Here is a 27,373-nt window from a genome sequence, read left to right on the forward strand (position 1 = left end):
TTTAGTTGTGGACGAAATTGTGTAGACAGAAATTGTCTACACCCACAAGGGCATTCTACCGATGTAACGTGGATTGGTTTGCACAACATCTATTGATTCCATACATTTTATGTACAACTTATGGAATAATTTACACAATTGATCATGTCAGACCAGATAGGGGTGATTTGAATTAGATTCGATTTCAATAAAAAAATAAGACGAACGGTTATCCGAATATGACAAAAATAGTATCGGATTTTAGAGTGATCCTATCCATTTGAACCTATATGGTCATGAATGAAAAAGAAACCTAATTTAAGTCAAAAATAATTTGAAATAATAATATAAAATAATAATGGACAAAATAAAACACCAATGCATAATTACAAATAAATATAAAATAAATATATTTTCCATTATGATATTTTCTTCACCAATAAATAATTTAAAATATATTAAACAATTAAATAAAATGATAGTTGGACTAATGTAACACAAATGTCCTCTTCCCACAAACTGTTCATATCATAGTGTGGTCTTTCTATGAGAAAATACTATGGACGATAAATTGGAGTGTGGCCCGTCTTTGTTCATGCTATTTTGTGGACGATGACCATTCATACATCGCAAACACCACATTCTACTATGGATGAGACCGTTTTCACACTACTGAATGCCCTCTTACTAGTTGCATCAATTCCTAGTTATGGGTGTATGGGAGGAGTGGCATGTCTGTATTGCTTCCGTTGTTCATTTGGCTCAGTTTGGAAGGAGTACAAGTACAAATATGTAGAGTGCAAATCTGTTGATTTTTGTATTATTTTGCATGTATTTGCACTGTACATGTTTGTATTTGTACTTTTTCCATATTGAACCTTAATAAATTATCGGATTCAGTTAACCAAAAAAAGGGTTCTTTGCCTTTAAACCTTTTAACCTTAAAAAGCTTAAACTTAGACACCATTTAATTCATGGGAAAATGGGTATGGAATCGGAATAGGAATGGGCTATTCCGATTCTAACTGTTTGGTTGAGTGGAATTTGAATCCCATTCCCATTTCGCCTGGAATGGCATTCCCCCATTTGAGGGAATGACTATTCCCTACCTCTCCCTTGGGAATGAAATTCCATTCTTATTGATTCCAATTTTCATTCTTTTTCATGTCTAAACCAAACAGACTATGAGAATGGACCATTCCAATTCTAATTCTAATAACAAACCAAACAAACCCTTAATTATGCCAATTAGGCTTTGTTAAATGGATTAACTTATCTAACTTAATTTTTTCCTTAATTGAATTCATTAACTAACATACTTAATCTGTTTAACCTAATTAACCTAGGATAACATAAAACGTAGCTTGAAAGTTTTAGGATTAGGCCAAGGCTATGACCAATCAAACATGAGCTCAGCCCAGCTCGCAATATATTGATATGATGTAAAATATACTTTATACATCCAATCAACCAATATCATGAAAACGGGAAACCAATCAAATGGTTTTCCTCAAAATTCATTGGAGCTTTTGATTGGTCAAACCTCATCTGTTTTGACATCATACATTTATCTTATATAACATTTTTTTAATGTTTTGACACATATAATACATATAATATAGTATAAACTACAAACTAAAGGCATGGCCTTTGTTTGTTTCATAAGACTTATAACCTATTATCATTTAATAAATTCTGTCCGCATGGGTTTCAACTAGTTATGATCTAAATTCTAATGCTTATTCATATAGCATCACACCAGTCACCAGTGACTCTCAAATCCACAAATTTTGTAGTTTATAGTTTCCTTTCTCCTCGCCGCACATCAGTTTCTTTAGATTGATCTGTCTTTTCTTTTTTTTAGTTACATTGCAGATAATTATCATATACCTTGGGGTGGGCATAATTCCGTTAAATTAGTGTTATGGCAAAGGGTAAAATTATGAAAATACCCATCTTCGGACACTTACCGCCTTTGGTTTGTGCGCAAAAGTAGAAGAAAGATAAACGGCCAAAATATGGGTATCTTTGTAATTCGTCCTCATCGTAACGTTAATTTAACGAAAGGTAAGTCATAAGCGTAGAAGCCACAAAAATGCAGTCCAATCTGTAGATGTAAAACGAAGTGAATTTTGAAGCAGCAGCAGGACTTTTTTCTTTGGATCCATGGCTGCCAAAGCAAGCTCTGCACCTCTCCCCAAATCAGGTGCTGTTTCGAAAGGCTACAACTTTGCTTCTACCTGGGAGCAGGTATTCGAATTTAGCTTCCCCCCTTGTCTCTTTGATTCTACGAATACAATTATTCTTTAGGCCATAATTATCCTAAGCTTTATAAGTAATTTGGAGTGCTTTTAGAAACCCCAATTTTCTCAAATCAAATGCTGGAATTCTTATTGTGGAATGTAAACACGAAAAACTTGCAGATCTGTATAGGCAATCTCGAAATGTTGCTCATTTTTTACCAGTATCTTGACTATTCCCACAAGAGCGCGGATTCGTTATTGTCTACTCCCCTGTATTTCTCTCCATTTTACATTAACTGGAATAAATTGCGTAATCTGTAGTAATGTTCAATAGCTGTTTCGCCTAAGCAATGGATGAATGGAGCTCTTCACTGAAATGCAATATTCTAGATCTATATGAGTACAAGATGTAATTTTCCACTTTATCATGAAAAAAAAGAGTATTAATTTGCTTAGTTGCATTGTTCCGGAATTAGATTGAAATTGATAAAATATTGGTCGGTTTCTTTCTAGAAGGTTTGTTGTTTTGACAATTTCAATCTGGTGGCTGGAATAGATTTTCCATTTGGATAAAATTTAGTATGCAAATTTGGAATTTGGATGGTTGAGCAATTTATTTTGATCATATAATTTCATTTCTTTCTGAGCATAGAAGTTATACAAATATGCAACCGGTAACTTGCATTTTTCTCATCATTTGAAGTAATGAAGTAATCTTTTGTATAACATAACATTTATTACTTGGCTTTGGATAAATAAGTAATTTATTCGTGTAAGATGCATAACATCATGTACTCTGCTCTTTCATGATTGATTATTTTATCAGTTGCTTTTTTACTTCTCATCTGAGTCTAGCACATATTTTTGTCTTAAAAGTGCATTTCAGATTGTCTTCAACAGGTTTTTTGCCTTCTTTCTTGTCACTGCTTTACTCCTTGATTTATTGGTTATATTCCATTTTGCCACTTCCATTAACTTGAGTTATAGCAAATATGAGCTTCATTGCTTTTGTTCATGTTCCTTAAATTGGAATTTCTTAGTTGGGTATTTATACTCTGCTCCCTGTTTTACCATCTAGTTTCCTTGAGCTAATTTGTATTAGGCTCTGTTTGGGAAGAGTGCAAATACAAATATGTACAGTGCAAAACTGTGTAGATGGTATTTCTAAACCTTGTATTTGCACTCTTCCCAAACCGAGCCTTAACTCCACATTTTTCAAGCTCTATTGTTTGTTCTTGTTTATGTTTCCTTTGGTTGTAGTATAGTTCACTTTCAAAACATCATTCTTTTTCCAAATATGAACTTCATTGCTCTTGTTCACGTTCCCTCACTATATAATAGTATATATAACCCCATAATATATACAACTCTAGTAGGTAGCTTGCTTATCACCTTCTTGCAATCTTGTTTTGCAGATTGCTCCATTGACAGAGCAACAACAAGTGGCGATAGTATCACTCTCTCATGCAGTTGCGGAGAGACCATTTCCAATCAATGTGGTGGGCGTTTTTTTTCCACACTGGCTTTGTTAACAATACCAAATTATTTCTGAAAATGCTCTAGATGATTCTCTTGAACTCCTTTCCTTCAAGCTTAAGTTTTCATTTCAGTGTTTCATCATTGATTTTGGAAGATTTTTCATTTAATGGTTTTTTTTGGGTGTGTCTTGATTGATGCCTTATTTTGTTTAAGTACATAAGTGGTAATGGAATTTCTATCTATCTTCAAATCACTATTGGTACATATCTTGCAGTCTCAAGAACATATTTCAGGGCAAGAGAATGGTTTGTCAACTTCTCCGAAGGACAAGACTTTAGAAGACTCGGGAGCTATTGAAGCAGTTTTGGTCAACACACATCAGGTTTGCTATTGGATTTCCATCATTGTTTTCTTGCCCTTGCTTTTTTATTCCCTGGAGCAAGTTATTCTATTCTTGGTTTGACTTAAAGAATGTAGCAAGGTAATAAAAGGGAGTTGTACATTTCTTTGTAGCTACAAGGTGAGATGTTTTAGGGGAATGCGCAAATTCCCCTACAACATAAGCAATATCTAGGCAGTCATAGATTAGTACACCAACTTTCCTACCAACCTTTGGAACTGTCTCACATCTAGTAGCACTTCACCGTTTCTCCCAAATTATGGTTGAGATTCATATGAGAATCTATAGGCCTAGACCCCAACTTCCTTGTATCGTTAAGAAGATCTAGGATGTACTTTGTGAAATGAAGATGTCTTTGTAAGACTTGGCAGCTTCAATTCCAAGGAAATACTTCAATGGACCTAGATCTTTTACTTCAAATTAAGTAGCTAAAATAAAATTACCTACATCTTTTACCTACCAAAACAAGTAGCTAAAAGGCCTATCATCCGGTGGACTAGGAATGATAAGTTTGCAGCTAAAATGGAAAACTCTTATCGAGTTTTTGTTGTCAATTGGGGCAAATGTTTCAATGTAACTAACCCTGTGCATTTGGGTGAAGCCTCTGACTACTAAGTATGTGTTTGGTTCCTTCGGCGTTTATTGAGTAAACGTTTTGTACTTGATGTGGCTGCAAAACCAAGAAAAGCAATTAATGAGGGCGTTTATGACACATAGGCGCCATTAGGCATCACATAAAAAAAAGTGCCAATAAATGCCTACCCGTTGGGGGAAGCTCCAAAATGAAGCTTCTTGAAACGGGAGAGGCACATAGAAATTGATGTTTGCCTTTGCAAACATTGATACGAATGGATGTGCATAATGAGGCCTTTGCTGATGGGGCACCTATGTGGCAGCGTTTACTCAATAAACACCAATGGAACCAAACACATACTAAGTTGGCCTTGTATATCTTTGTAGATCAATCAACTTGGTATTTCAGTAAGAAAACCCATTTACATGTTGCAAGTTTCTTTCCTTCAACAAGGTCAATCAACTCCCACACGTTCTTATAAAGATCATTCATTTCTTCTAGCATAGCTTTGCTCCATTCAGGGGAATCTAAAGTCTTTGCAACACATTTAGGAATAAAAACACTGCAAATAGCTGATGCAAAGGCACACTAAATGTGGATAAAGCAGCAGAAGAGGTAAATCAAGCAATAAGATGTTTGTTACATGATCTAACACCCTTATAGACTAAAATGTGAAGATCAAGATCACTGAATCCAGTTCTACTACCCACAAGACGCTACCCACACCCTCCCCCTACTCAAAAGGCATTACAACCGCACATCGGTAGCATCTCTTGTGCTTGTATGTTTTCAGTCATGGGAGATGTTCCTAATGCGTGGATGTATTGTCTTGTGGGTAGTAGATTCAAGCTCCAAGATCATTAGGTAGGGTACCAAAATTACCTGGCTGAAGTGAGAAAGTATTACTTGTCTAGTAAGACTGCAATCAGTCCTTGTTTAGATGTGAAATAAACAAGGAAGAATGCAGAGAATAAAAAAAGAAGAAAGAAGAAGAGAAGGAGAAAAGAGAACACGAAGAGGAGAACAAATTCAAAGAAGAGGGTGGGTCATAACTGAGGTTGCCGCCCCACTCAATTATTTATATTGATGATTTAAAACAGGGTAAAAAACCAGAATTACCCCTATTGCTTACATAAGCTAAAAGATAACGGAAAGTAACTATCAACTAATCCAACTAACATACTAATAATAACATAAGCAACATAAACAGACATGCAACAGTGGGGACCACATTATTGTTCTACATCTCTAAACTCCTCCTCAAGTTGGGATTAGATATTAGTCATTCCCAATTTGCATAAGCCCGTCTCCAACTTGGTCTTTGTAACTGCCTTAGTGAAGAGATCTGGAAGCTGCATATTGGAGGTGATATATGGAAGACACTTCTTGGGAAGCAATTCTCTCTCTGATAAAGTGTCGATCCACTTCAATATGCTTAGTTTTGTCATGTTGTACCAGATTATGGGCAATGTCAATAGTAGCCTGATTATCACAATACAACATCATGGGCTTCTCATAAGCAATACCCAACTCAAATAGGGATCTCAACCATAACACTTCAGCCACACCATTCGCCATAGACCTGTATTCAAATTAGCATTGGAGCGAGCAACAACATTTTGTTTCTTCTCCAAGAGACAAGATTTCCTCCTACAAAAGCACAACACCTAGAGGTAGACCTCCCATCATCAACACACCCAGCTCAACCAGCATCTGTGTAAACTTCTATTTTCATGTGACCTCTATCTTTGAAGAATATACCTCTGCCTGGACACCTCTTCAAATAAGCCAGTATCCTCTCAATTGCAAGTAAGTGAGTGGTTCTGGGGGAATGCAAATACTAGCAAACAACACTGACTGCATAAAAAATGTTTGGTCGTGTGAGGCAAAGGTAGAGAAGTTTTCCAACCAACCGTTGAAACATAACTTGTCTTCAAGAGGCTCTCCACCTTCTGTGCTGATTTTATGATTTTGTTGAATAGGTGTGTCAACAGGTTTAACACCTAGCTTCCTAGTTTCTTCCAAAAGATCAAGAACATGCTTCCTTTGGGAAACAAAAATCCCTTGTTTAGACCGTGCTACCTCAATGCCTAGGAAATAATGCAGCTCTTCCAAGTCTTTGACCTCAAATTCTTGGTGAATGAGTTACTTAAGAGAGTCAATTTCATAGGTATCACACCCTGTCACCACAATATCATCCACATATATAGCAAGTAGAGTTAAGGAGGAATCCATTTTCTTAAAAAAAAGGGTGTGATCTTATTGGGCTTGCACATGGCCGATTTTTTCAAGAGTTTGTCTAAATCTATCAAATTAGGCTTTGGGAGACTATTTCAGTCCATATAAGGCCTTATTAAGCTGACAAACCTTCTTCATTGCTTCTGTACTATAGAATATAGGAGGTAACTCCATGTACACCTCTTCTTGCAAATACTATCGAGGAAGGCATTTTTAACATCCATTTGGAACAATGACCATGAGAAATTGGCTGCAATAGATAGTAAAGCTCTGATAGTGTTCATCTTTGCTACTGGTGCAAAAGTCTCCAAGTAGTCAATGCCATATGTCTGTGTAAACCCCTTTGCAACTAATATGGCCTTATACCTTTCAATGGAACCATCAGTATTACGTTTCACTGTAAACACCCATCTACACCCAATCGGTTTATTCCCTTTAAGGTGATCAATTAACTCCCACGTATTGTTCTTTAGAAGAGCATCCATCTTTACCTTCATTGCATTCTTCCACTCAAGTACTGACAAGGCTTCTTGCACTATTTTGGGAATGGAAATAGCAGGAAGAAGATGTTGAAAAAGACTTGTAGGATGGAGACAAATGATCATAGGACAAAAATTGAGGAATACAATGAGCTGTAGATGGGGTACAATGACACTTTCTTTTAAAGACTACAATCGGAAGATCAAGATCTTTCAATGGAGGAGGAGAAGGCTCATCAATGGAAGGTATTTCATTTGTGGTGGAAGATAAAGGAACTGTGGTACTTGGATCTAGAGCCGTAGAGGAAATTGGAGTTTGGACTACTGATGGCCGAAACCAACCTGCCTCCATCGCTTGTGATATACCCTCAAATCCTGACACCTTTGACAACCCTCCTCACTACACTCCCCTTTAGTGATTGGAACAGACAATGGAATTTCTAATGAATGAGACCCCATCTCACTACTCTCCCCCTAAGAAGAAACTCTAGGATAATCAAGTACATCCTCAAAAAAAGTGACATCCATAGAAACAAATCATTTCCCAGAAGTAGGTTCATAGCAACAATATCCCTTTTGATTTTGTGCATACCCAAGGAAAATGCATTTTGAAGCTTTAGAATCTGTTGGAAAATGTGGGGTTACTGGTTCAAATATGAAAATAGAATTGTATATATTCCTAGGATTGTGGAAGGATTGATTTAGAAAGTTTTTTCTTTCTATTTCTTTCTTTCTATTTTTGTACTTTCTATTTTATCTTCTTTCTATTTTCTTTTCTTTCTATTTTTCTTTCTTTCTTTCTATCTTTCTTTCTTTCTATTTATTGCAGCAGCTTACTGTATAAATATGCCCATTGGCAATAGAATGAAACATATCAGTATTCTACCATTCCAAAACATGGTATCGGAGCTCTAGGTTTGTCAACCTTAAGATTTTTTCGGCCTTCATTGCCAGTTTTTTTGTGTTTTTCTCTTCTGGCCTTCAGTGTTGATCTGTAACCAGAAGTGTTCCTTTATTCTCCTTTCCCGCTGGCCTTATTTTTCCTCCATTAACAATGTCCGACATGACTGCAACAAGTGCTCCTGTCCAAACCGATGAAGGAGCAAGAAATTCTCATCCTCACACTGGTGATTTGCAGAATATTCAGGCAACATATAGACTGAATGGCCAGAATTACTTGAAGTAGTCACAACTAGTGCGTACCTATTTGAAGGGAAAATGAAAAATTAGTCACCTCCTTGGAACATGACCAAGGTTGGGCGAGCCAAATTTTGATGCTTGGGACGAAGAGGACTCCATGATTATGTCATGGTTGTGGAGTTCAATGACACCCGAGACAGTGATACTTGTATGTTTCTTCCCTCTACAAAGGCTATTTGGGATGCTGTCCAACAAACCTATTCCAAAGCCCATGACGCTTCTCGTGTCTATGAGGTCAAAGTGAAGACTGTGGTGGCCAAACAAGGGAGCAGGAGTGTTACAGAGTATGCAAATCTGTTGCAAAATTTATGGCATGAGTTTGATCATTATCGGGTTCTTGAGACAAAGTGCGCAGATGATGCTGTGATCTTGAAGAATTTTATTGAAAGAGATAGGGTGTATGATTTTTTGGTCGGACTGAATGCTGAATTTGATCAGGTCCGAATACAAATTCTTGGCAAAGAAGAAGTGCCTCCATTGAATGAAGTCATAGCCCTTGTCAGAGCTGAGGAAAGCAGCCGTGGAATCATGCTTGAGCCTAAAGATCCCGAAGGCTCAGCCATGGTGGCAAGGGGAGGAAGTTACAGTGGTTCAAAGGGTGAGAACAATCACAACTTGGCTCGTGACACAACCACTCGTGACTCTAACGATAACCTCTGGTGCACCTATTGCAAGAAGCCCAGACACACGAAAGATCGGTGCTGGAAACTTCATGGGAAACCTCCCACATCCAGCAAGGAATGGGGAAATCGAGGAGTTTCAAAAGGAGTTCAACAGGCCCATAATGTCTCCACAACCCCGCAGCAAGAACACTCAAGTCAGGGACCATTTAATGATGAAGAAATTGAAAGGCTAAGGTGCTTCCTGAAATCCTTGAAACCAGGAAGTGGTTCTACCTCTCTTGCTCTCTCAGGTGAGTCTTTATCTCTAGGATTACATGCCTCGGCTAGTGTTTTTCCATGGATTCTTGATTCTGGAGTTACTGGCCACATGACACCCTCTTCACTACATTTTCTCACCTATACACCCTGTCCTAGTAATAGATAAATTTCTGTTGCTGATGGTTCTTTCACCACAGTGGCAGGGATTGGGAATATTCAAATTACTCCATCCCTATTACTTAAAAATGTGCTTCATGTTCCTAAGTTATCCACTAGCCTTATCTCTATACATAAACTCACCCAGGATGTGAACTACAATGTTGTGTTCTTCCCTTCTTACTGTGTATTTCAGGACCTGGTTTTGGGGAAGAAGATTGGACTTGCTTAGGAAAGAGATGGACTCTACTACCTTGAAGCAACCATCAAATCATCTCACACTGTTATGCATGTCACACACGAGTCATTCTTATCTACCTCCAGTAAAGATTTAATTTGGCGTCATCATTTTTGTTTGGTCATCCTTCATTTCCTATTTTAAAAACAATGCTTCCTTGTTTAAAGGAATTGATGTTGAAACCTTTCATTGTGATGTTTGTGAACTTGCTAAGCACAAAAGGGTTTCTTTCCCAATCAACAATAAAAGATCTTCAACTCCTTTTTATTTGATTCATTCGGATATATGGGGCCCTTCTCAAATTCCCAACATTACTGGTTCCGGATGGTTCGTCACCTTTATTGATGATTGCACTAGGGTCACATGGACTTTTCTTCTTAAGTCTAAGTTTGATGTGGGTACGATTCTTCCCAACTTTCATAACATGGTCCAAACTCAGTTTGGTGTGAGAATTAAAAGGTTTCGATCTGATAATGCTACAAATTATTTTAATCAGAATTTGTCCCCATTTTTCCAGAAAGAAGGCATTGTGCATGAATCCTCCTGTGTTAACACTCCTCAACAGAATGTGGTAGCTGAGAGAAAAAATGGCCATCTTTTGCAAACCACCCGACCCTTTCTCTTTCAAAATCAGGTGCCAAAACAATATTGGGGGGAAGCTGTCCTTACTGCTGCCTACACCATAAATAGACTACCATCTAAAGTTCTTGACAACCGAAGCCCAATACAAGTCCTTTCTCAAATTTACCCTGATATTCGAGCCTCAAATAATCTCACACCAAGAGTTTTTGGCTGCACTGCCTTTGTTCATGTCCATAATAAGGGAAAATTAGACCCACGAGCAATCAGGTGTGTCTTCTTGGGATATTTCCCAATTCAGAAAGGTTATAAATGTTATCATCCAGCCACCAGAAAATTCTACACCTCCATCGATGTCACATTTGGGGAAGGAAAATCTTTTTTCACTCAACCTTATCTTCAGGAGGAGCCCTCATTAATGGAAGATAAGGCCTTGGATCTACTCTCCCTAGATGTATTACCCTCCTCACAGACATTCAATCGTCAAGAATCACATCCCTCTGAGTCACATTCCTCTGAGCCCCACATTCCTGAGTCTCAACAAGAGTCAAACAACCCGACCATTGAACCAAATTCGGACATTGTTAACCCCACGAATGATGTGCATGATAATGTGAGATATGTGCAGGTTTACTCTAGGAGGAAAAATCCAGATCATCAACCTGTGCAAGTTCAAAATTCAACTCCTAATCCTAGAACTGAGGGATGCTTAGATCCTGAATCTACACCTTCACAGTCTGAGTGTGAGTATGACCTACCTATTGCATTGAGAAAAGGAACCAGAGAATGTACCAAACGCCCATTGTACCCTTTAGCCAAATATGTATCATTCCAAAGATTCTCTAAATCCCACAAAAAAGTTTTCTAGCCAGCCTTAACACCATTCCAATTCCTAATACTCTAGCCAAGGCCCTTTTTAATAAGGAGTGGAGAAAAGCCATGAGAGTGGAAATGGAGGCATTAGAAAAAAACAACACATGGAAAGTTGTGGATCTACCAAGAAACAAGAAGACGGTAGGTTGTAAATGGGTGTTCACAATTAAGTACAAATCTGATGGGTCATTAGAAAGGTACAAAGCACGCTTGGTAGCCAAGGGATATACACAGACTTATGGGGTAGATTATCAGGAGACTTTTGCCCCAGTAGCTAAAATGAATACAGTAAGGGTGTTACTGTCGTTGGCTGCTAACTATAATTGGGATTTGCAACAGTTTGATGTAAAAAATGCGTTTCTCCGTGGTGATCTAGAAGAGGAGATATACATGAACATTTCACCAGGTTTTGGAGAAGGCATTAAAGGGAACAAAGTTTGTCGGTTGAAGAAAGCACTATACGGTCTCAAACAATCTCCGAGAGCATGATTTGGAAGGTTTACGAAGGTAATGCTGAGTACAGGTTACAAGCAAAGTCAAGGTGACCACACATTGTTTATCAAACACACAGCCTCAGGGGGAGTTACTGCACTATTAGTCTATGTGGATGATATAATCGTTACTGGGAATGATAAAAAGGAGAAGGAAGCATTGAAAAACTGCCTTGCCAGAGAATTTGAGATAAAAGACCTGGGGAGACTAAAGTATTTTCTCGGAATTGAAGTTGCGCATTCTAAACAAGGCATCTTTATCTCTCAACAAAAGTATGTTGTTGATCTTTCGAGAGAAATAGGAAATATGGCATGTAAACCAGCTTCCATGCCTATAGATCCCAATCATAAACTTGGAGAAGCTCATGAGAATGCAATTGTAGACAAGGAGATGTTCCAAAGACTAGTTGGAAAACTCATTTATCTTGCACATACACGACCGGATATTGCATATGCTCTAAGTGTACTAAGTTAGTTTATGCATAATCCTAAAGAAGTTCATCTGCAGGCTGCTCATCGAATTCTGCACTATTTGAAAGCCAATCCAGGAAAAGGAATTTTATTCAGAAGAAATGGAGGACTGACTCTTGAAGCATATACAGATGCCGATTATGCAGGATCTCCAGTAGATAGATGGTCCACTTCTGGTTACTGTACCTTCTTAGGAGGAAACTTAGTCACTTGGAGGAGTAAGAAGCAAAATGTAGTGGCTCGGTCAAGTGCAGAGGTAGAATTCAGGGCTATGGCACAAGGAGTGTGTGAATTGCTTTGGTTGAAGATAATTTTAGAAGACCTGAAGATTCCACGAGAAGAGCCTATGAAACTATATTGTGACAACAAGTCAGCCATCAATATTGCTCACAATCCTGTTCAACATGACAGGACGAAGCACATCGAAATTGACCGACACTTTATAAAAGAGAAACTGGACAACAAGTTGATTTGCACTCCCTATGTGTCTACAAAAGGACAACTGGCTGATGTACTTACTAAAGGGCTCAATAGTATAGGCTTTCGGAGAATTATAGCCAAGCTGGGAATGGAGGATCTCTATTCACCAGCTTGAGGGGGAGTGTTGGAAAATGTGGGGTTACTGGTTCAGATCTGAAAATAGAATTGTATATATTCCTAGGATTGTGGAAATTGATTTAGAAAGTTTTTTCTTTCTATTTCTTTCTTTCTATTTTCTCTTCTTTCTATTTTTTCTTCTTTCTATTTTCTTTTCTTTCTATTTTTCTTTCTTTCTATCTTTCTTTCTTTCTATTTATTGCAGCATCTTACTGTATAAATATGCCCATTGGCAATAGAATGAAACATATCAGTATTCTACCATTCCAAAACAGAATCAAATTTGGAACGATGAGGTCCATGAATCTGAATGAAGAAAGTACATCATTAAAGTCTTAAGGGGAATAGTAAACAACTCCTGTCAAGACTGCTGGAACAGACCAACAGAAGGCAGTTAATCAGTTTTACAAGAGGAACAAAAGGCAATTAATCAGTTTTACAAGAGGAAGCCACATCAGCACAACTAACCATCCACTTGTAACAACTATAACAATCAAGATTGTAAAACTATAAGTAGTAGAGCTGAAAAGGAATAAGGGAAGGACTCTTTCACCATTAAACTCTCTCTCTCTCTCTCTCTCTCTCTCTCTCTCTCTCTCCTTCCAAGAATTCAGGAGGTTGGCTCCTCGAAGAGCCCTGAGTTAGGTAGGTTCCTAACAATTTGGTATCAGAGCTAGTATGACCAACACAAGAAACACGTCAGTAGACACTCGAATGGATCAAATGGAGGTAGAGATCCATCGAATTTCTTCAGATCTCAAAGAAATGAAGGAAGGCTTCACTGCTCTTCTCCTTCGACTAGAGCAGGGGGCAACGAACACTGATAGAGGAAGCCAAAAAGAGCGCTGCAATGAAAACAACTGCAGAACAAGGGCGGCAACAAGAATAGCCAAAATCGACTTCCCCATCTTCTCAGGCGGCGACCCAACTCCCTGGATTCTCAGAGCCGAAAGGTATTTCGATTACCATGAAACATCGGGGCAAGATAGGGTAGCTCTAGCTTCTGCGCATCTTGAAGGAGAAGCTATCCTCTGGTTTCAATGGTACAGAAGGGGGCACCCTCGTCAAACCTGGGCAGACTTCACGGACGCTATGACTGTTCGTTTTGGATCATCTGGGTTCGAAGATCTTGATGAAAATTTGGCAAAGCTGCGGCAAGTGGGATCAGTAAAGGAATACCAGATGGAGTTTGAATGGCTGGCCGTGAGAGTCCAAGGGTGGATGGAGAAGGCATTGGTGGGAAGCTTTGTCGGCGGCCTAAAAGAAGAACTGCGACTGGAAGTGAAAGCGATGCAACCCACTTCGGTCATCAATGAGGCAACACTAGCAAGATTGTACGAGGACAAGTTCAGTCGAGCAAGAAAGGTGCAGCGACCATGGGGTCCAGAAGCAAGAAGGGAGCAAGAAAGGACGACAACACCAGACAAGGAGGAAGGAGTACTGGGCCCAGGCCCACTGGTTCCTTTCAAACGGCTGACTTGGGCAGAGATGCAAGCCCCTAGAGACAAAGGTCTCTGTTACAACTGCGAAGAGAAATTTGAGTTGGGCCATTGCTGCAGGAAACAACAAGCGTTTCTCCTCCAAACAGATGCCGAAGAGGAAGACGACATCACCGGTTGCGGAGAATCTAACCCAGGGTGGGAAATACAATCCAATGGCACGCCTGAAATATCCTTACAAGCCTTTACGGGACTTGCGTCCCCTCAAACAATGAGAGTTGTAGGGCTGATTCTAGGAAGCCAAGTGTCAATCCTCATAGATAGTGGCAGCTCCCTTAATTTCATAACTCAAGTCTTGGTGGATAAAATGGGACTTTTGGTTCAACCAACAACGGCCTTTACGGTTCATGTGGCCAACGGTAACAACCTATCTTGCAATAGCATTTGCATGGGCCTACCACTAAAGATTCAGGGTCATCTATTTGCAGTGGACCTATATCCTCTCCATCTCAGTGGAGCAGACGTGGTGCTAGGCATTCAATGGTTAAGACAACTAGGACCCGTGGTCTGTGACTGGGCCCGTCTCACCATGGACTTCACATAAGGAAACTCTACAGTCCATCTACAAGGGAAAATATGCAAGGGCCCAAGGCCCATTAGTCTTGCAACCTTTACAAAGCAAAGAGGAGATCCAGATCAGCCCATATTCATGCACATGGACTCAAATTTTCCTACTTAGATCTGCGATCAAATTTTCCTACATTAAACCTTGAGGGCAAGGTCGCTCTAAAGGAAGGGGGGATTGTCAAGACTGCTGGAATATACCAACAGAAGACAGTTAATCAGTTTTACAAGAGGAGGCCACATCAGCACAACTAACCTTCCACTTGTAACAACTGCCATCCACTTGGAACAACTGTAACAATCAAGATTGTAAAACTATAAGTAATAGAGCAGAAAAAGAACAAGGGAAGGACTCTTTCAGCATTAAACTCTCTCTCTCTCTCTCTCTCTCTCCTTCCAAGAATTCAGGAGGTTGGCCCCTCGAAGAGCCCTGAGTTAGGCAGGTTCCTAACAACTCATAATAGGGTAAATGGAACTTTCATGTCTAGAACTTGTGAAGGAACTCGACTGATGAGATACACAACTATATGAATAACATCTCCCTAGAAATGTATAGGTACATTGGAGTTGAGCATAATGCTTCTAGCCACCTCCAATATATGCCTATTCTTCCTCTCAGCGACCCCATTTTGCTGAGGTGTATGGGGGCAGGTGCTCTAGTGGATAATTCCATGGTCAAGGAAATATGAAGCCAATGGTTTTGAAAAATACTCTTTAGCATTATCGGATCTGAAAATTTTGATTTTGACCCCAAACTAGGCCGAAACCATTTGATGGAAGATCCAAGTCAAGGTAGGAACCTCATCTCGAGAACGCATAAGGTAAACCCATGAAAAACGAGTATAGTCATCAATAAACAACAAGAGATATCTGTGTCCCCCCATAGCTATGATGTGATATGGTCCTTAAACATCTGTATGCACAATTTCAAAAGGAATGCTACTTCTTTTATTGCTCAAAGAATAGGTTGTTCTACAATGCTTTGCAAGTTTACACAACTTTTACATTTCAAAAAAAACTTTTTAGCTCATTTTTCATGGGTTGTTCAACAAGAAATATCTGTGAAAGTTTTCACAACTTTCACAAAGAATAGGCTGTTCTACAATGCTTTTTAGCTCCCTCCTTTGTAGTTCTGCTCAATCATGAATAAAATTCATTGTTATTGATAAAAAAAAAACTCACATTTCAAACTAGACATATGGAATGACTCAAACAAACTGGGAAACAAACTCTTTAAAGACCTAAATGACAAATGACCTAACTGATTATGCCAAAGCATAACCTGACTCACAGACTGAGAAACAAAAGACCTCCCAACTTCTCTATCTTCCCTATGTGAGCTCCCTCCAAGCAGGTAGATTCCATTAGTCTCACGAGTAATCCCAATCACCTGCCTTGTCTCCAAATCTTGAAAAAGACATCGATCAAGAAAGAAAGTCACTGAACAGTTTTGATTTTTATTGGTGCTACTAACTGAAAGCAAGTTGGTACTAAGTTTAGGAACATGCAAAACTGAGGACAAAGAGATGGCATTAGACAATTTTATATCTCCCTTGCCAAAAATGGGAACAAGGGAGCTATCAGCAATAGACACTTTGTCTCTGCTAGAGGATAAGTAATTAGTAGTAAACAGTGAGGACAAGCTAGTCATATAGTCAGATGCACTTGAATCTATAACTCAACAAGGTTCATTTGTACTTGGGGTTGAGGCGTGATATGCTGAAGTCCATGTACTTGAATGAGCAAATGCTGAAGTGGGAGTAGGAGATGTTGTAACTGGTGGTTGAGATGAGGATGCTAAGTGCCAGCTTCACTTTCCAATTGAGTCGGAGCAGCCTGGACAACAACTAAAGTGTCTAGGGATGCGACTCTTGTGCTGGATGAGGGTGCACCATTAGTAGTGATAGCCACATTGGCATTTCCCTTTTTGTTTTTGAGCTTTGCTAGAATTAGATGTGGATGTAACTTCCAACAGGTATCTTTGGTATGCTTTGGTTTCTTGCAAGGTTCACACACTAACTTCCTCTTATCTTCCTTCTTCATATCCCTCTCCTTGTCACCCTCAAACTTTAGTTTCACTACTGCTAAGGCTGATTCCATAGGTTGATATTGCAACATAACCTTTCTACTACTTTCTTCATTGTGCACTAAAGAGTAGGCTTGTGACAAGGTCACACTTTCTTTGTGAGGAGTAGTTGTCTCACAATATCATATTCCGAATTCAGACTAGCTAGGAATTCAAAGACCCTATTGGTTTCAACTTGTTTTTTGTAGGTTTGTACATCCCTGACTTTCCCACTCAATTGTATCTAGGTGATCAATTTCATGCCACAAGGATTTCTCTCCTTGCTTAAGATTGTTACTAAACATTTCAGCTCATTGGCCCTAGCAACATTAAATGGTTGGGAGTAAGTTTCTTTCATGATATCCCATATCTCCTTAGCAGTTTTTGCCCACAAGTAATTTCGGCTAATGTGAGGTTGCATGGAGTTGCGCAGCCAAGTCATGACCAAATGGTTCTCCTGAACCCATTTGGAATATGTTGGGTCTTCCTTGGTTGGTTCCTTTATATCCTCCATCACATAACTCAATTTTCCTCTACCCCCAATAGCCATCATGGCCGACTGATCCCATTCCAAGTATTTTGGTACGTCAAATTTGACAGTGGTAATCTGAAACGTGTTCTCAGTCATGTTTCCAGTACCACCAGCCCCCAAAACACTTTCCACTTGATTTCTAAACTCCATTCCTGCCATCTCTTTCAATAAATTGATCAAAAGGGAGCCCCTTTTATGCTGAAACAGATGTAATTAGACCCAGAAATTGCTAACAGCCGACCTAGAAGGTTGAAATAGGTCTAGCAATCACCCAGAAATATTGGGACAGGTCTAATAGTCTCCCAGAAACCAATATCACTCGATCTGAAATACCGAGGCAGGTCTAACTGTTACCCAGAAACTGATAACAGTCATAAATTTAGGATTAAAAAATGAGAACTGGTTGTAGGTAAAAAAAAAACCCTAAAAAATTCAAAGAAAACAGAAAAACTCCCAGCTACTCCTTCCAGATTACTCAAATCAATCTCTGATTGAAGTCGATCTCAAAAACAAACAGAAACTTTCTCAGAAAAGTCTGGTCGCCACCTCCAATCCACAGTCTGAACCCTATTCTTGAACTTTGTTCCTTTCCCCTGATTCTTCCTGATCATTGGACACATTCCAAGGCTCTACAATCCCTTGGGCATCTGCTGCACCCTACCAGCAATCTCCAAGAACTATCCAATTGACTTATCTTTGCTAAAACTTCCAACCCTAGGAAGTTCTCATGCAGTCGCCCTGATTAGACTCACATGAGAAGCCTTAGGTTGGCTCTGATACCAACTTGTCTAGTAAGACTGCAATCAGTCCTAGTTTAGATGTGAAATAAACAAGGAAGAATGCAGAGAATAAAAGAAGAAGAAGAAGAAGAAGAAGAAGAAGAAGAAGAGGAGAAAAAATTCATAGAAGAGTGTGGGTCATAACTGAGGTTGTCGCCCCACTCAACTATTTATATTAATGATTTAAAACGGGGTAAAAAACCAGAACTCCCTACTGCTTACATAAGCTAAAAGATAACAGAAAATAACTACCAACTAATCCAGCTAACATACTAACAGCAACATAAGCAACATAAACAGACATGCAGCAGTGGGGACCACATTATTGTTCTACATCTCTACAGCATTTAGATTTGCCTCATGAGAGTTTGATGGCTTTTGGATATACACTTGATGGCATTGGTTGATCCTTGTGGCGGTGAATATACATGTTACTCTCAAGATGATGATGTGATGAAGGAGCTGACTTAAACTTTGGAATGGGCAATTGAAACTACACTTGCCTCCTCTCCATACACTTTCCTCGAGGAGAGGTGCGAAGAATGGATGAGACTAGAAGAATGAGACAACCATGGAGATAAATGTATTTTAAGAATTGATTGTAAATATGTACAAATGTACAAATACTAATTTTATACATGTACACTTGTACATAAAATTAGAAAAAAAGGTATTTTTATATAAATATAATATATATATGTATGTAATTGATTGGATGGACTCAGTTGGTTGGGCATGCTCGGGCTACCTATGGCCTTAACCCAAGCCCAACCCATGTTTGGGTCAGACTGAAGTTTTCTGGCCCAAGCCCAGCCTGCAACTCGAAAACTTAGGCCCAACTCATGCAAAAACTTGGCTTGGGTCCGGTTGGTCTCGGGTTGGCCCTGCCCAAGTTGCACCCCTATTTGTGGATAAAACACTTACAATTGAAGACATGGATGAGGTTTGGGTGTATTGCTTGGGTTTTTGTTGGGCTTTGGGCTATTGTGTTTTCTGGTTATTTCATCTTTTTGCTGTCTTGGATTGTTATGGGTAAGGGGTTTTCGTTTAGTTGTTTTTTTTTTTTTAGTTTGATGGTTGATTTGGGTTTGTTTTGTTCTCATTGGGTTTTTGTTTGGTTTTGTCTTTCTTTCGGGTGATTGCTTATCACCTTCCTTGTATCTTCTTTTATTGTTTCAATAAATTTTATGGTTATCTTCAAAAAAGAAAGGAGACTGAGGAAATAAGTTGTGCACAAAACACTTAAACTAACGACATGGATGGGAATGGAGTAGAAAGGAGATTGAGGGAACAAGAACTGGTATGGAGCTTGAAACTATAACACTTCAATTAGCATGTGGTAATTAAGTAAAAACTACGTCAGCCAAAAAACATTAAAGCATATTTATTTGGAACAATAAGCTATGTGCCACCTCCAATTGATGCTTGTTCTTCCTCTTTGCAACTCCATTTTGTTGTGGGGCTCTAAGACATGGGCTCTGAAGTAGTATACCTTCATCAACCAAGACTTTGGTCAAGTCACCACTATAATACTCCTTGGAATTGTCAAATTGCATATTTCGTATCTCAAACATGAAATTGAGTGAATACATTGAAAATTTTGAATAATCTAGGGAACTTCATCTTGAGACTGTGTTAGGTAAATCCAGTGTAGTCATCACTTTTTTTGGAAAGATTACTGAGTGTAGTCATCAATAAAACTAATAAAGTATCATTAAGAATTAATGGAAGCAGGACCCCGTATATCAGATTGCACAAAATAAAATAGACATGTTTTATTAGCAAAAGGAAAGGGTTTCTACAATGTTTGCCTGCTGAAGTACCAGTTAGAAGAAGAAAGAAGGAACCAGGAGAAAAAAGAGAAGAAATCAAAGAAGAAACAGTTTTGATATATTTCCAATTCAAAACATAATATACAACCTAACATATTGCTAGATTTATAAGAAACCTAAAAAAACTGAAAATTACAATCAATCTCCTATTAAATATGAAAATCAAACGTAACCCCTCTGAGAAAAGAAAATTACAAATAAACCCAAATTCTACATTAAACGAAATAAATCCTAAAATAATGTCAGCTGTGTCTAGTGTAAGTGGGAAATGTGTGTGGCTCATCAGTTTCAATGTGATCTCCATCATTGCCTAACTGTCAAGTTTAGACAATTACACTCAAGATATGGCATAGACATGGACTTAAAAACAATTAGTGAACAAACTTTTAACAAAGAAAAAGGCAAGTGACCTAATCGAAAATGCCATAGGTAAATTGGATTCTTATTACAATGATAAACACAAGTTTCAGGAAGAAAATTATATGAAATTTTAAGGATTTTGTAATACTACTGATAGAAAGGAGATTAATAGGTGTGCTAGAGCAGCCCTGGTTTGGACAGTTTGGGAGGAGAGGAATGCCAGAATTTTTAATGAGAAAGAAAGAAATGTGGGACGCTTTGTTGGATTGTGTTGTGAGTAGGGTTGTTCACTGGATTAACACTATGGATCTCTTTTCCCACCTATCTTTTGATGACATATGGAGGAATTGGGAAGCTGTAGCTAAGAGCTCAGCCAACTATAACAGGGCTGTGTCAGTTTGGTTACCACTTGAGGAAGGCTTTATAAAACTCAACTTTGATGGTAGCAGTCTAGGAAACCCTAGGCCTTCTGGAATTGGGGGTCTTCAAAAACAACTAAGGAAATTCCATTGCTTTATATTTGGGTCATAGTTTTCAAGGCGCCAAGGTGAGGCTAGGCGACAGGGGGTGCCTTGTCGCCTAGGCAGTGGATTTTTTTAAAGTAAAAACCACATATGATAGGGTAGTTCCCTAGGTTCCATAACCATCTTTCCTTAATAACTATCCATAATTTTCATAAGAAAATTATAAGCTTCATTTTAAGTCTAGAAAATCAACATATTTATGAGAAGAAAAAGAAGAAAGAAAAGAATATTAAAAAAATATAGGGGCTGAACCCCTATTTTTGTCATAGGAAAAGAAGAAAAGAAGAAGTGCAAGAAGAAATTGTGTTGATTAGACAAAGTTCTTCTCTTATTGGTTCAGATTTTGAAGTCTTTGAGGGTTCAATACAGCAGTTAGCAATGTTTGTGTTGATTAAACCCTAACAAATAAGAAAATAATAAAAAGAAATTAGTTTACAAACACAAAAATGAATGTTCTTATTTAATAATGTCTATTTTATAATTATATTCTAAAAAAAATAACAATATAAAATTGTTTTATATGACAGTATACAAAACTGCTTGGCAACTGGGCTAGGTGAGTCTCCAAGGGCGCCTTGTCGCCTAGGCGTCGCCTTGACAACTGTGATTTGGGTCCAGTAGGATTGGGGGGCTTGAGAAATGCTGATTTTCAAGCAGTTTTACAAAGGGTACAGATTGCTAGAGAATTGAGCTTTGACATACCACTCATTGTAGGGGATTCCAAGTTGGTTCTTGGGTGGCTGAATGAGCTGGCCTCAGTAATTTGGATTTTGGATTTGTAGGGATGCTATTCAATAGGTTTAAATGGCTGATCTAAAACATGGTTATAAGAATTCAATGTGAAAGGAGGTTTGCAAATAGGATGGCTGATTAGCTAGGCGAGGGGTGAATAGAGACTATCTGTACTGGACTCAATTGTAATTTGTCCTTTGCATTTGAGGCTGCATCTTGCACCTCTGGTTGGAAAGTTTTGATTGTAAAATTCTTTGTTTTATTTATTTGAATGAAATATCTTTTACCTATCAGTTATCACAAAGAAAAAAAAAAAAAGAAACCAATCCGAAATACAAGAAGCAAAAAGGGCAGGAGATTAGCAAGTGATAGCATGTTTAATTAGGATAGAATCTTCACCTCTATCATCTAAGCCTTGTTCCAACTATATGGGGTCAACTGAATGAATCATGTTTTTGCCATTCTGTTCTGTTTAGCGCCATATGCATTGTTAAATTATTGACACTTAAATGATTTCTTATTACAACCAAGTTCTTTTTTGTACTAGCTCTTCTAGCACCTTCAACTTGTACAGATCACTTTTTCTAACAGTTGCTGTAGATGGTCTTAAATGCACACAACCAAACCATCTCAATCTACTTCCTTTCATTTTATCACCTATTGGAGCTGCTCCTAGGTTTTTTTGTATGACCATTTGTTGGACTTGCTGTTTCTTGATTGCCCAACACCCTGCTCCATACAACATAGCTGGCCTTACAGCCGTTTTATAGAACTTTCCTTTTAGGCTTTTATCTGAACTGGTATTTACCTATCGCATAAGGCTCTAGATGTAACCCTCCATTTTGCGCACCCCCTCTAATTCTATGGGTGGCATCCTCCTCAATCTGTTCTTTGTTATGAATTATTGAACCAATGTAATTGAAAAGGTAACATTTAATTATCTATTGGTCTCCATAAGTGCACCTTAGTTTTCTACCCTATTATTATTAAATTTATATTGCATATATTCTGTTTTGGTCCTATTTATTTTAAAATCTCGTTTCAAATGTAGTTGTTTATAAACCTAGTTTTGCATTTAATGCTTTTTTAGTTACATGGCATATATTCTGTTTTACATTGCAAAGATTCTTCACTTTTAGAACAGACATGTGCCTCTCTTCAGTGTGGCATATTTCCTTCTTATGAACTAGGCACCATATCAGAAAATTTGGAGAAGAGAAAGAGTAAGCATGTGTTGGTTGTTGATGCTGTTGAAGGATTAACAACCTATGAGCATGAACTTGTTATGTTGTTATCTTCCAAAAAAAATGTTATGTTGCTGTATGATAAATAATTGCCTTGATGTTCTTTCTTCATGCCAAACTTTGGAAACCCTTTTAATTCTTTTTTTCCCCCTTTTCCTGTAAGTTCCTATTTTTCTTGTTTGGTAGCATGTAGCTTACTTATACTTTTTTTTTATTCAACAAGAAATCTTTTGTAGTTTGAGAACTTAAATTCTTAATTCTGTTGTAGTCAATTGCCAAATTCTTCTCTTTAATTTTGTGGGAGTTATGAATATGTATATCCCTGGGGGATTGCCTTCGCTCCCCTTTCTGGTTGTATATTGGCTCTTTTTATGCAATAAAATTACCTTACCTTTTCTCAAAAAAATGCCAAATTCTTCTCCCAAAAATTTCAGTTCTGTAAACACATCATGAAACCTTTGCCTATCACTAAGCATTGGCTGTTCATTGTCTATTAATCTGGGTGCAGTTTTACAAATGGTTTACAGATCTTCAATCAGCGATGAAGTCAGAGGTAAGTGCTAATAGGTTAGTTTTTTCAGCAAATGCTGGAATGGAAAAAATGGGCTTTATTGCGTCTGATGATTTTTCATTCTATAAACAGACAGAGGAGAAGTATCGCCACTATGTCAATACATTGACAGAACGCATTCAGACATGTGATGATATCCTTCATAAGGTAAGTATTAATTATATTGTTTCTAAAGTTTTTTTATAATATGGTATTTCTGCTGGAAAAATATTAGGTTAAGTTAATTTGGGAAAATTTCTGACTGGTTACTTTTTAAGTTAGACTTCAAACTAAGGAAGCAGGACCGAACCTTTTGTGCAGCTTTTATAGGTTGCAAACTTTTACCGCTAAGTGCTTCCCATATCTTAAATATAGTTGCATTATATTTTTGATTAATCTCTCTTTCTAATTTTTTATTCCTGTTAGAGAGATAAAACAGCTATTGGGAGAAAGGTCTGGTATGAGGTATATTGGGAAAATCCCTCTGTCAAGTGCAAGAGAAGCTTTAGCATAAGCTCTGGTTGTGTTGTGATTATAATGATGGTGGGTGCTTTTGTTTTGAGATAAACACTAATTGAGTATGCACAAGGGAAAAGGAGTAATAACAGGAGAGGATATGAGGGTGAGATACATCAATAGAGAAAGGAGAAGAAGACAAGAATGGAGGTGAATATACTTTTATTGTTTTAGGGCAGTGAACATTTAATATTAGTGGGCATATTGAATGCTATGGACCTTTTTATAAAGCCAAACTGCTTATTGGATTCCCTTGCTCTGAGGCTATTAAGTAAAGTGAAATTTTTGCTTTCTCTTCTGTATAATTTACATCTATTGATTACTTAGAGGCCAATACTTTTCTATAATTGAATGGATATTTTTCTTGTTCTGTTTTTTTTTTTTTGTATTATATATACATGCTTAGTGTATTGTAGAAGTAAAACTAGTACCTACTTAACCTTGGTTGTGGAATTAGACTTGAGTTTATCTATGGAGCTGATAGAATCACAGAAATCTAATTGAATGTGTAAAGAGACTGGGCTGAATGGGTCCTAGTATCTTCTCTTGTAATATCTTTTCTTTTATTGTTGGCTAATGGGCCTCTCTTAATGGGCCTGTTATTTCTTTTTGTTTAATCTCTTTATGTTACTGCCTAGCTGGCCACCCACTTAAGGGCATACTTGTCATTACTCTAACTTTAATTCTTAATAAAAAAAGGATTAGAGGAGAAATGGAAGATAATTCGATTATTCTTCTTCTTCCTTCTCTTTTCGCCATCTTCTTCTCTTGTGTTGCTGTTCTTACTTCTCTTCTTCCTTTTTCTTCTAATCTTCAAATTTACACCTAATATTTGAGGACTGATATACATCTTGGTATTAGAGCAGGTCTATTTCTTCCTTTTTTTCTTTCTTCTTCTTTTCCCATACACCCTTAGATTAAGAGAGTGTATGGAGAGATAGATTCTCTATAGTTCAGAGGATCTCTGGCCTAGTTGGTAGAGGGTTTGGAGAGTTTAAATCTGGCTGGATATTGCCAAGAAGCGGTGCTATTCTGTTGCTGCCCAAAATCCTAGCTGATTAGAGATTTTTGAAGGTACAGGTAAAGGTGAAGCTTTGGGTGTGGCGCTCTGTGCTTGGGAGGTGTCTTGTCACTCCTAAAGGAGGGCGGTTCAGGTTTGGAAGAGATTGAGAAGTTCTAGTAGGAGCGACTGCATCTTCTCTCTTCCTCCCTAATAGCTGGACGGAGTAAAATCCTAGTTTTCAAGCATCTGGGTTCTGGTTTGACTTCAAGTAAGTTTATATAGACAAAATTTTTGGTTCTTTGATTTTCGTTTGATTAATGGAGCCATACGGAAGTGAGTTGAAGCAAGTGCCGGTTTCAGGCCTTGGCTTGATAGATTCCGTTTTGACTGGTGTAACCACAATCAAGCTAGATGGGACAAATTATCTTGCTTGGGCACAGTCTATAAGAATTTATGTCTGTAGTAGAGGAAAACTCGGGTATCTCACAGGTAGTAAAGTGACACCCAAAAAGACAGACCCTGAATTTGAGAAATGGATGCAAGAGAACTATACTGTCATAGGATGGTTGGTCAGTTCTATGCAGCCTCATATAAGTCAGCATTATCTTTGGATGTCTTCGACTAAGGCGATATGGGACAGTGTTACTGAGACCTATTCACAAAAGTTGAATGTAGCCAGAGTCTATAAGTTGAAAAGTGATGTGAAGAACCTAAGACAGGGGGAGAACAGTGTAGCAATCTACTACTCTATACTGAAATCCCTATGGCAAGAAATTGATGTTATGGAGACAGTTGTATGGGAGAGTAAGAATGATGCTGAAATGTATAGGAAGTTGGTGGAGAGAAATAGGGTGTTTGAATTTCTCACTGGACTTAACACTGAGTTTGACATCATTAGGCAAAAATCCTGGCCAGAGATGAGGTTACTCTTTTCCAGGCATATGCTATGATAAGCAGTGAGGAGAGTAGGTGGCAGGTTCAGTTGCAGGGTCCACCTACAAAACACTTTGCACATGTTGGAATAAAGCCAAAGGGTCCTACTGAGAAAAAGGAGCAGATATGTGAATATTGCAAGAAACCGAGGCATACAAAGGACACTTGCTGGAAGCTTCATCATGAGCTTCTTCCTGATAGGTTTAAGAATAACAACAACTCTAAGAAGGGTAGTCAGGTAGGAAAGCCTAAGGCAGCTAATGTTGCTACAGTACCTGAAGGAGGAAATAAGGGGAGTGAAGAGAAATCAACCATTGAGTAGTAGGCAGCAATGAAGGCAGATTTTGAAAAGTATGGGAGGCTACTAAATCACTTGGAAACTACTGTTTCTTCATCTCAATCTTCCAGCAACAATACATCATTTTCATCAGCATTTGCCCACTCAGGTATTCGTGCTTTTGCAAATCATGCTTCAGTTTTAGGTAATCATAAAATCCCTTGGATTATTGATTCCGGTGCATCAGACCATATGACCAGCCTGTCTAATATCTTCTGCTCATACCACCTTCTCTTTGGCAAAGAGAAAATATCCCTTGTTGATGGGTCTCTTGCTCCCATATCTGGTAAAGGAGATATAAAGACCTCTGACACCCTTTATTTATTCTCTGTCCTTCATGTCCCTAAACTTAACACAAACCTTTTATCTGTTAGTAGCTTAACTAAATCCATGAATTGCAGCATAACCTTTTTTCCCACTCATTGTGTTTTTTAGGACTTGTAATCTCAGAGGATGATTGGGAGTGGCCATGGGGCGAACGTAATATACTTGCTAGACACACCGGATCGAGCTTTGGGACCACCTCATGGAGTTGCCTTAGAGTCAGTTTTGTCAGAGTCTATTAACAAAGTCTTGTTATGTCACTTTCGGTTTGGTCATTTGTCATTTTCTACTTTGAGTCATTTGTTTCCAGATACGTTTAATGGAGTGTCTTTATCGAGTCTTCATTGTGAGTCGTGTGAACTGGCAAAGAATTGTAGACATTCTTATTCAGTAAGCTATAAATGATCTCTTTCTCCTTTTCATATTGTTCACTTTGACGTGTGGGGGCCATATCATTTGCCAACTATGGGGGGTTACAGGTACTTTATCCTTTTTATTGATGACTACTCTCGTTACACTTGGATTTATCTCATGAAATCCAGGGATGAAGTACCAGCTATTGTGCAAAAATTTCATGAACTCATCCTCACCCGGTTTAACACGTATCAAAATATTCCGTTCTGATAATGCTAAGGAGTATTTTGAGAGAACCCTCTCCACCTATCTTGAAGCTTTTGGGGTTATTCATCAAAGTTCTTGTT

General features: G+C 38.2%; 1 protein-coding gene across 9 annotated transcripts in view; it reads left to right on the forward strand.

Moving 5' to 3' along the window:
* The first annotated feature begins 2,021 nt into the window (after positions 1–2,021).
* The window catches only part of LOC148842070 (sec34-like family protein), a 142,021-nt gene continuing 116,669 nt past the window's right edge, over positions 2,022–27,373 (forward strand). For 5 of the 9 annotated variants that reach the window (XM_088957586.1, XM_088957584.1, XM_088957587.1 and 2 more), the window contains exons 1-5: positions 2,057–2,229; positions 3,638–3,721; positions 3,976–4,083; positions 23,518–23,562; positions 23,653–23,727. In XM_088957586.1, the coding sequence (XP_088813712.1) occupies positions 2,146–2,229; positions 3,638–3,721; positions 3,976–4,083; positions 23,518–23,562; positions 23,653–23,727 (396 nt within the window). In that variant the 5' untranslated portion in view covers positions 2,057–2,145. Of the gene's footprint in view, positions 2,230–3,637; positions 3,722–3,975; positions 4,084–23,517; positions 23,563–23,652; positions 23,728–27,373 lie in introns of all 9 variants that reach the window. The other 4 variants (XR_016103234.1, XR_016103236.1, XR_016103235.1 and 1 more) reach the window with 2 other exon arrangements.

Source organism: Nelumbo lutea, chromosome 8 (genome assembly GCF_056320005.1).
Source record: "Nelumbo lutea isolate HS-2025 chromosome 8, American lotus-T2T, whole genome shotgun sequence".
In the NCBI taxonomy this organism is placed as follows: Eukaryota; Viridiplantae; Streptophyta; class Magnoliopsida; order Proteales; family Nelumbonaceae; genus Nelumbo; species Nelumbo lutea.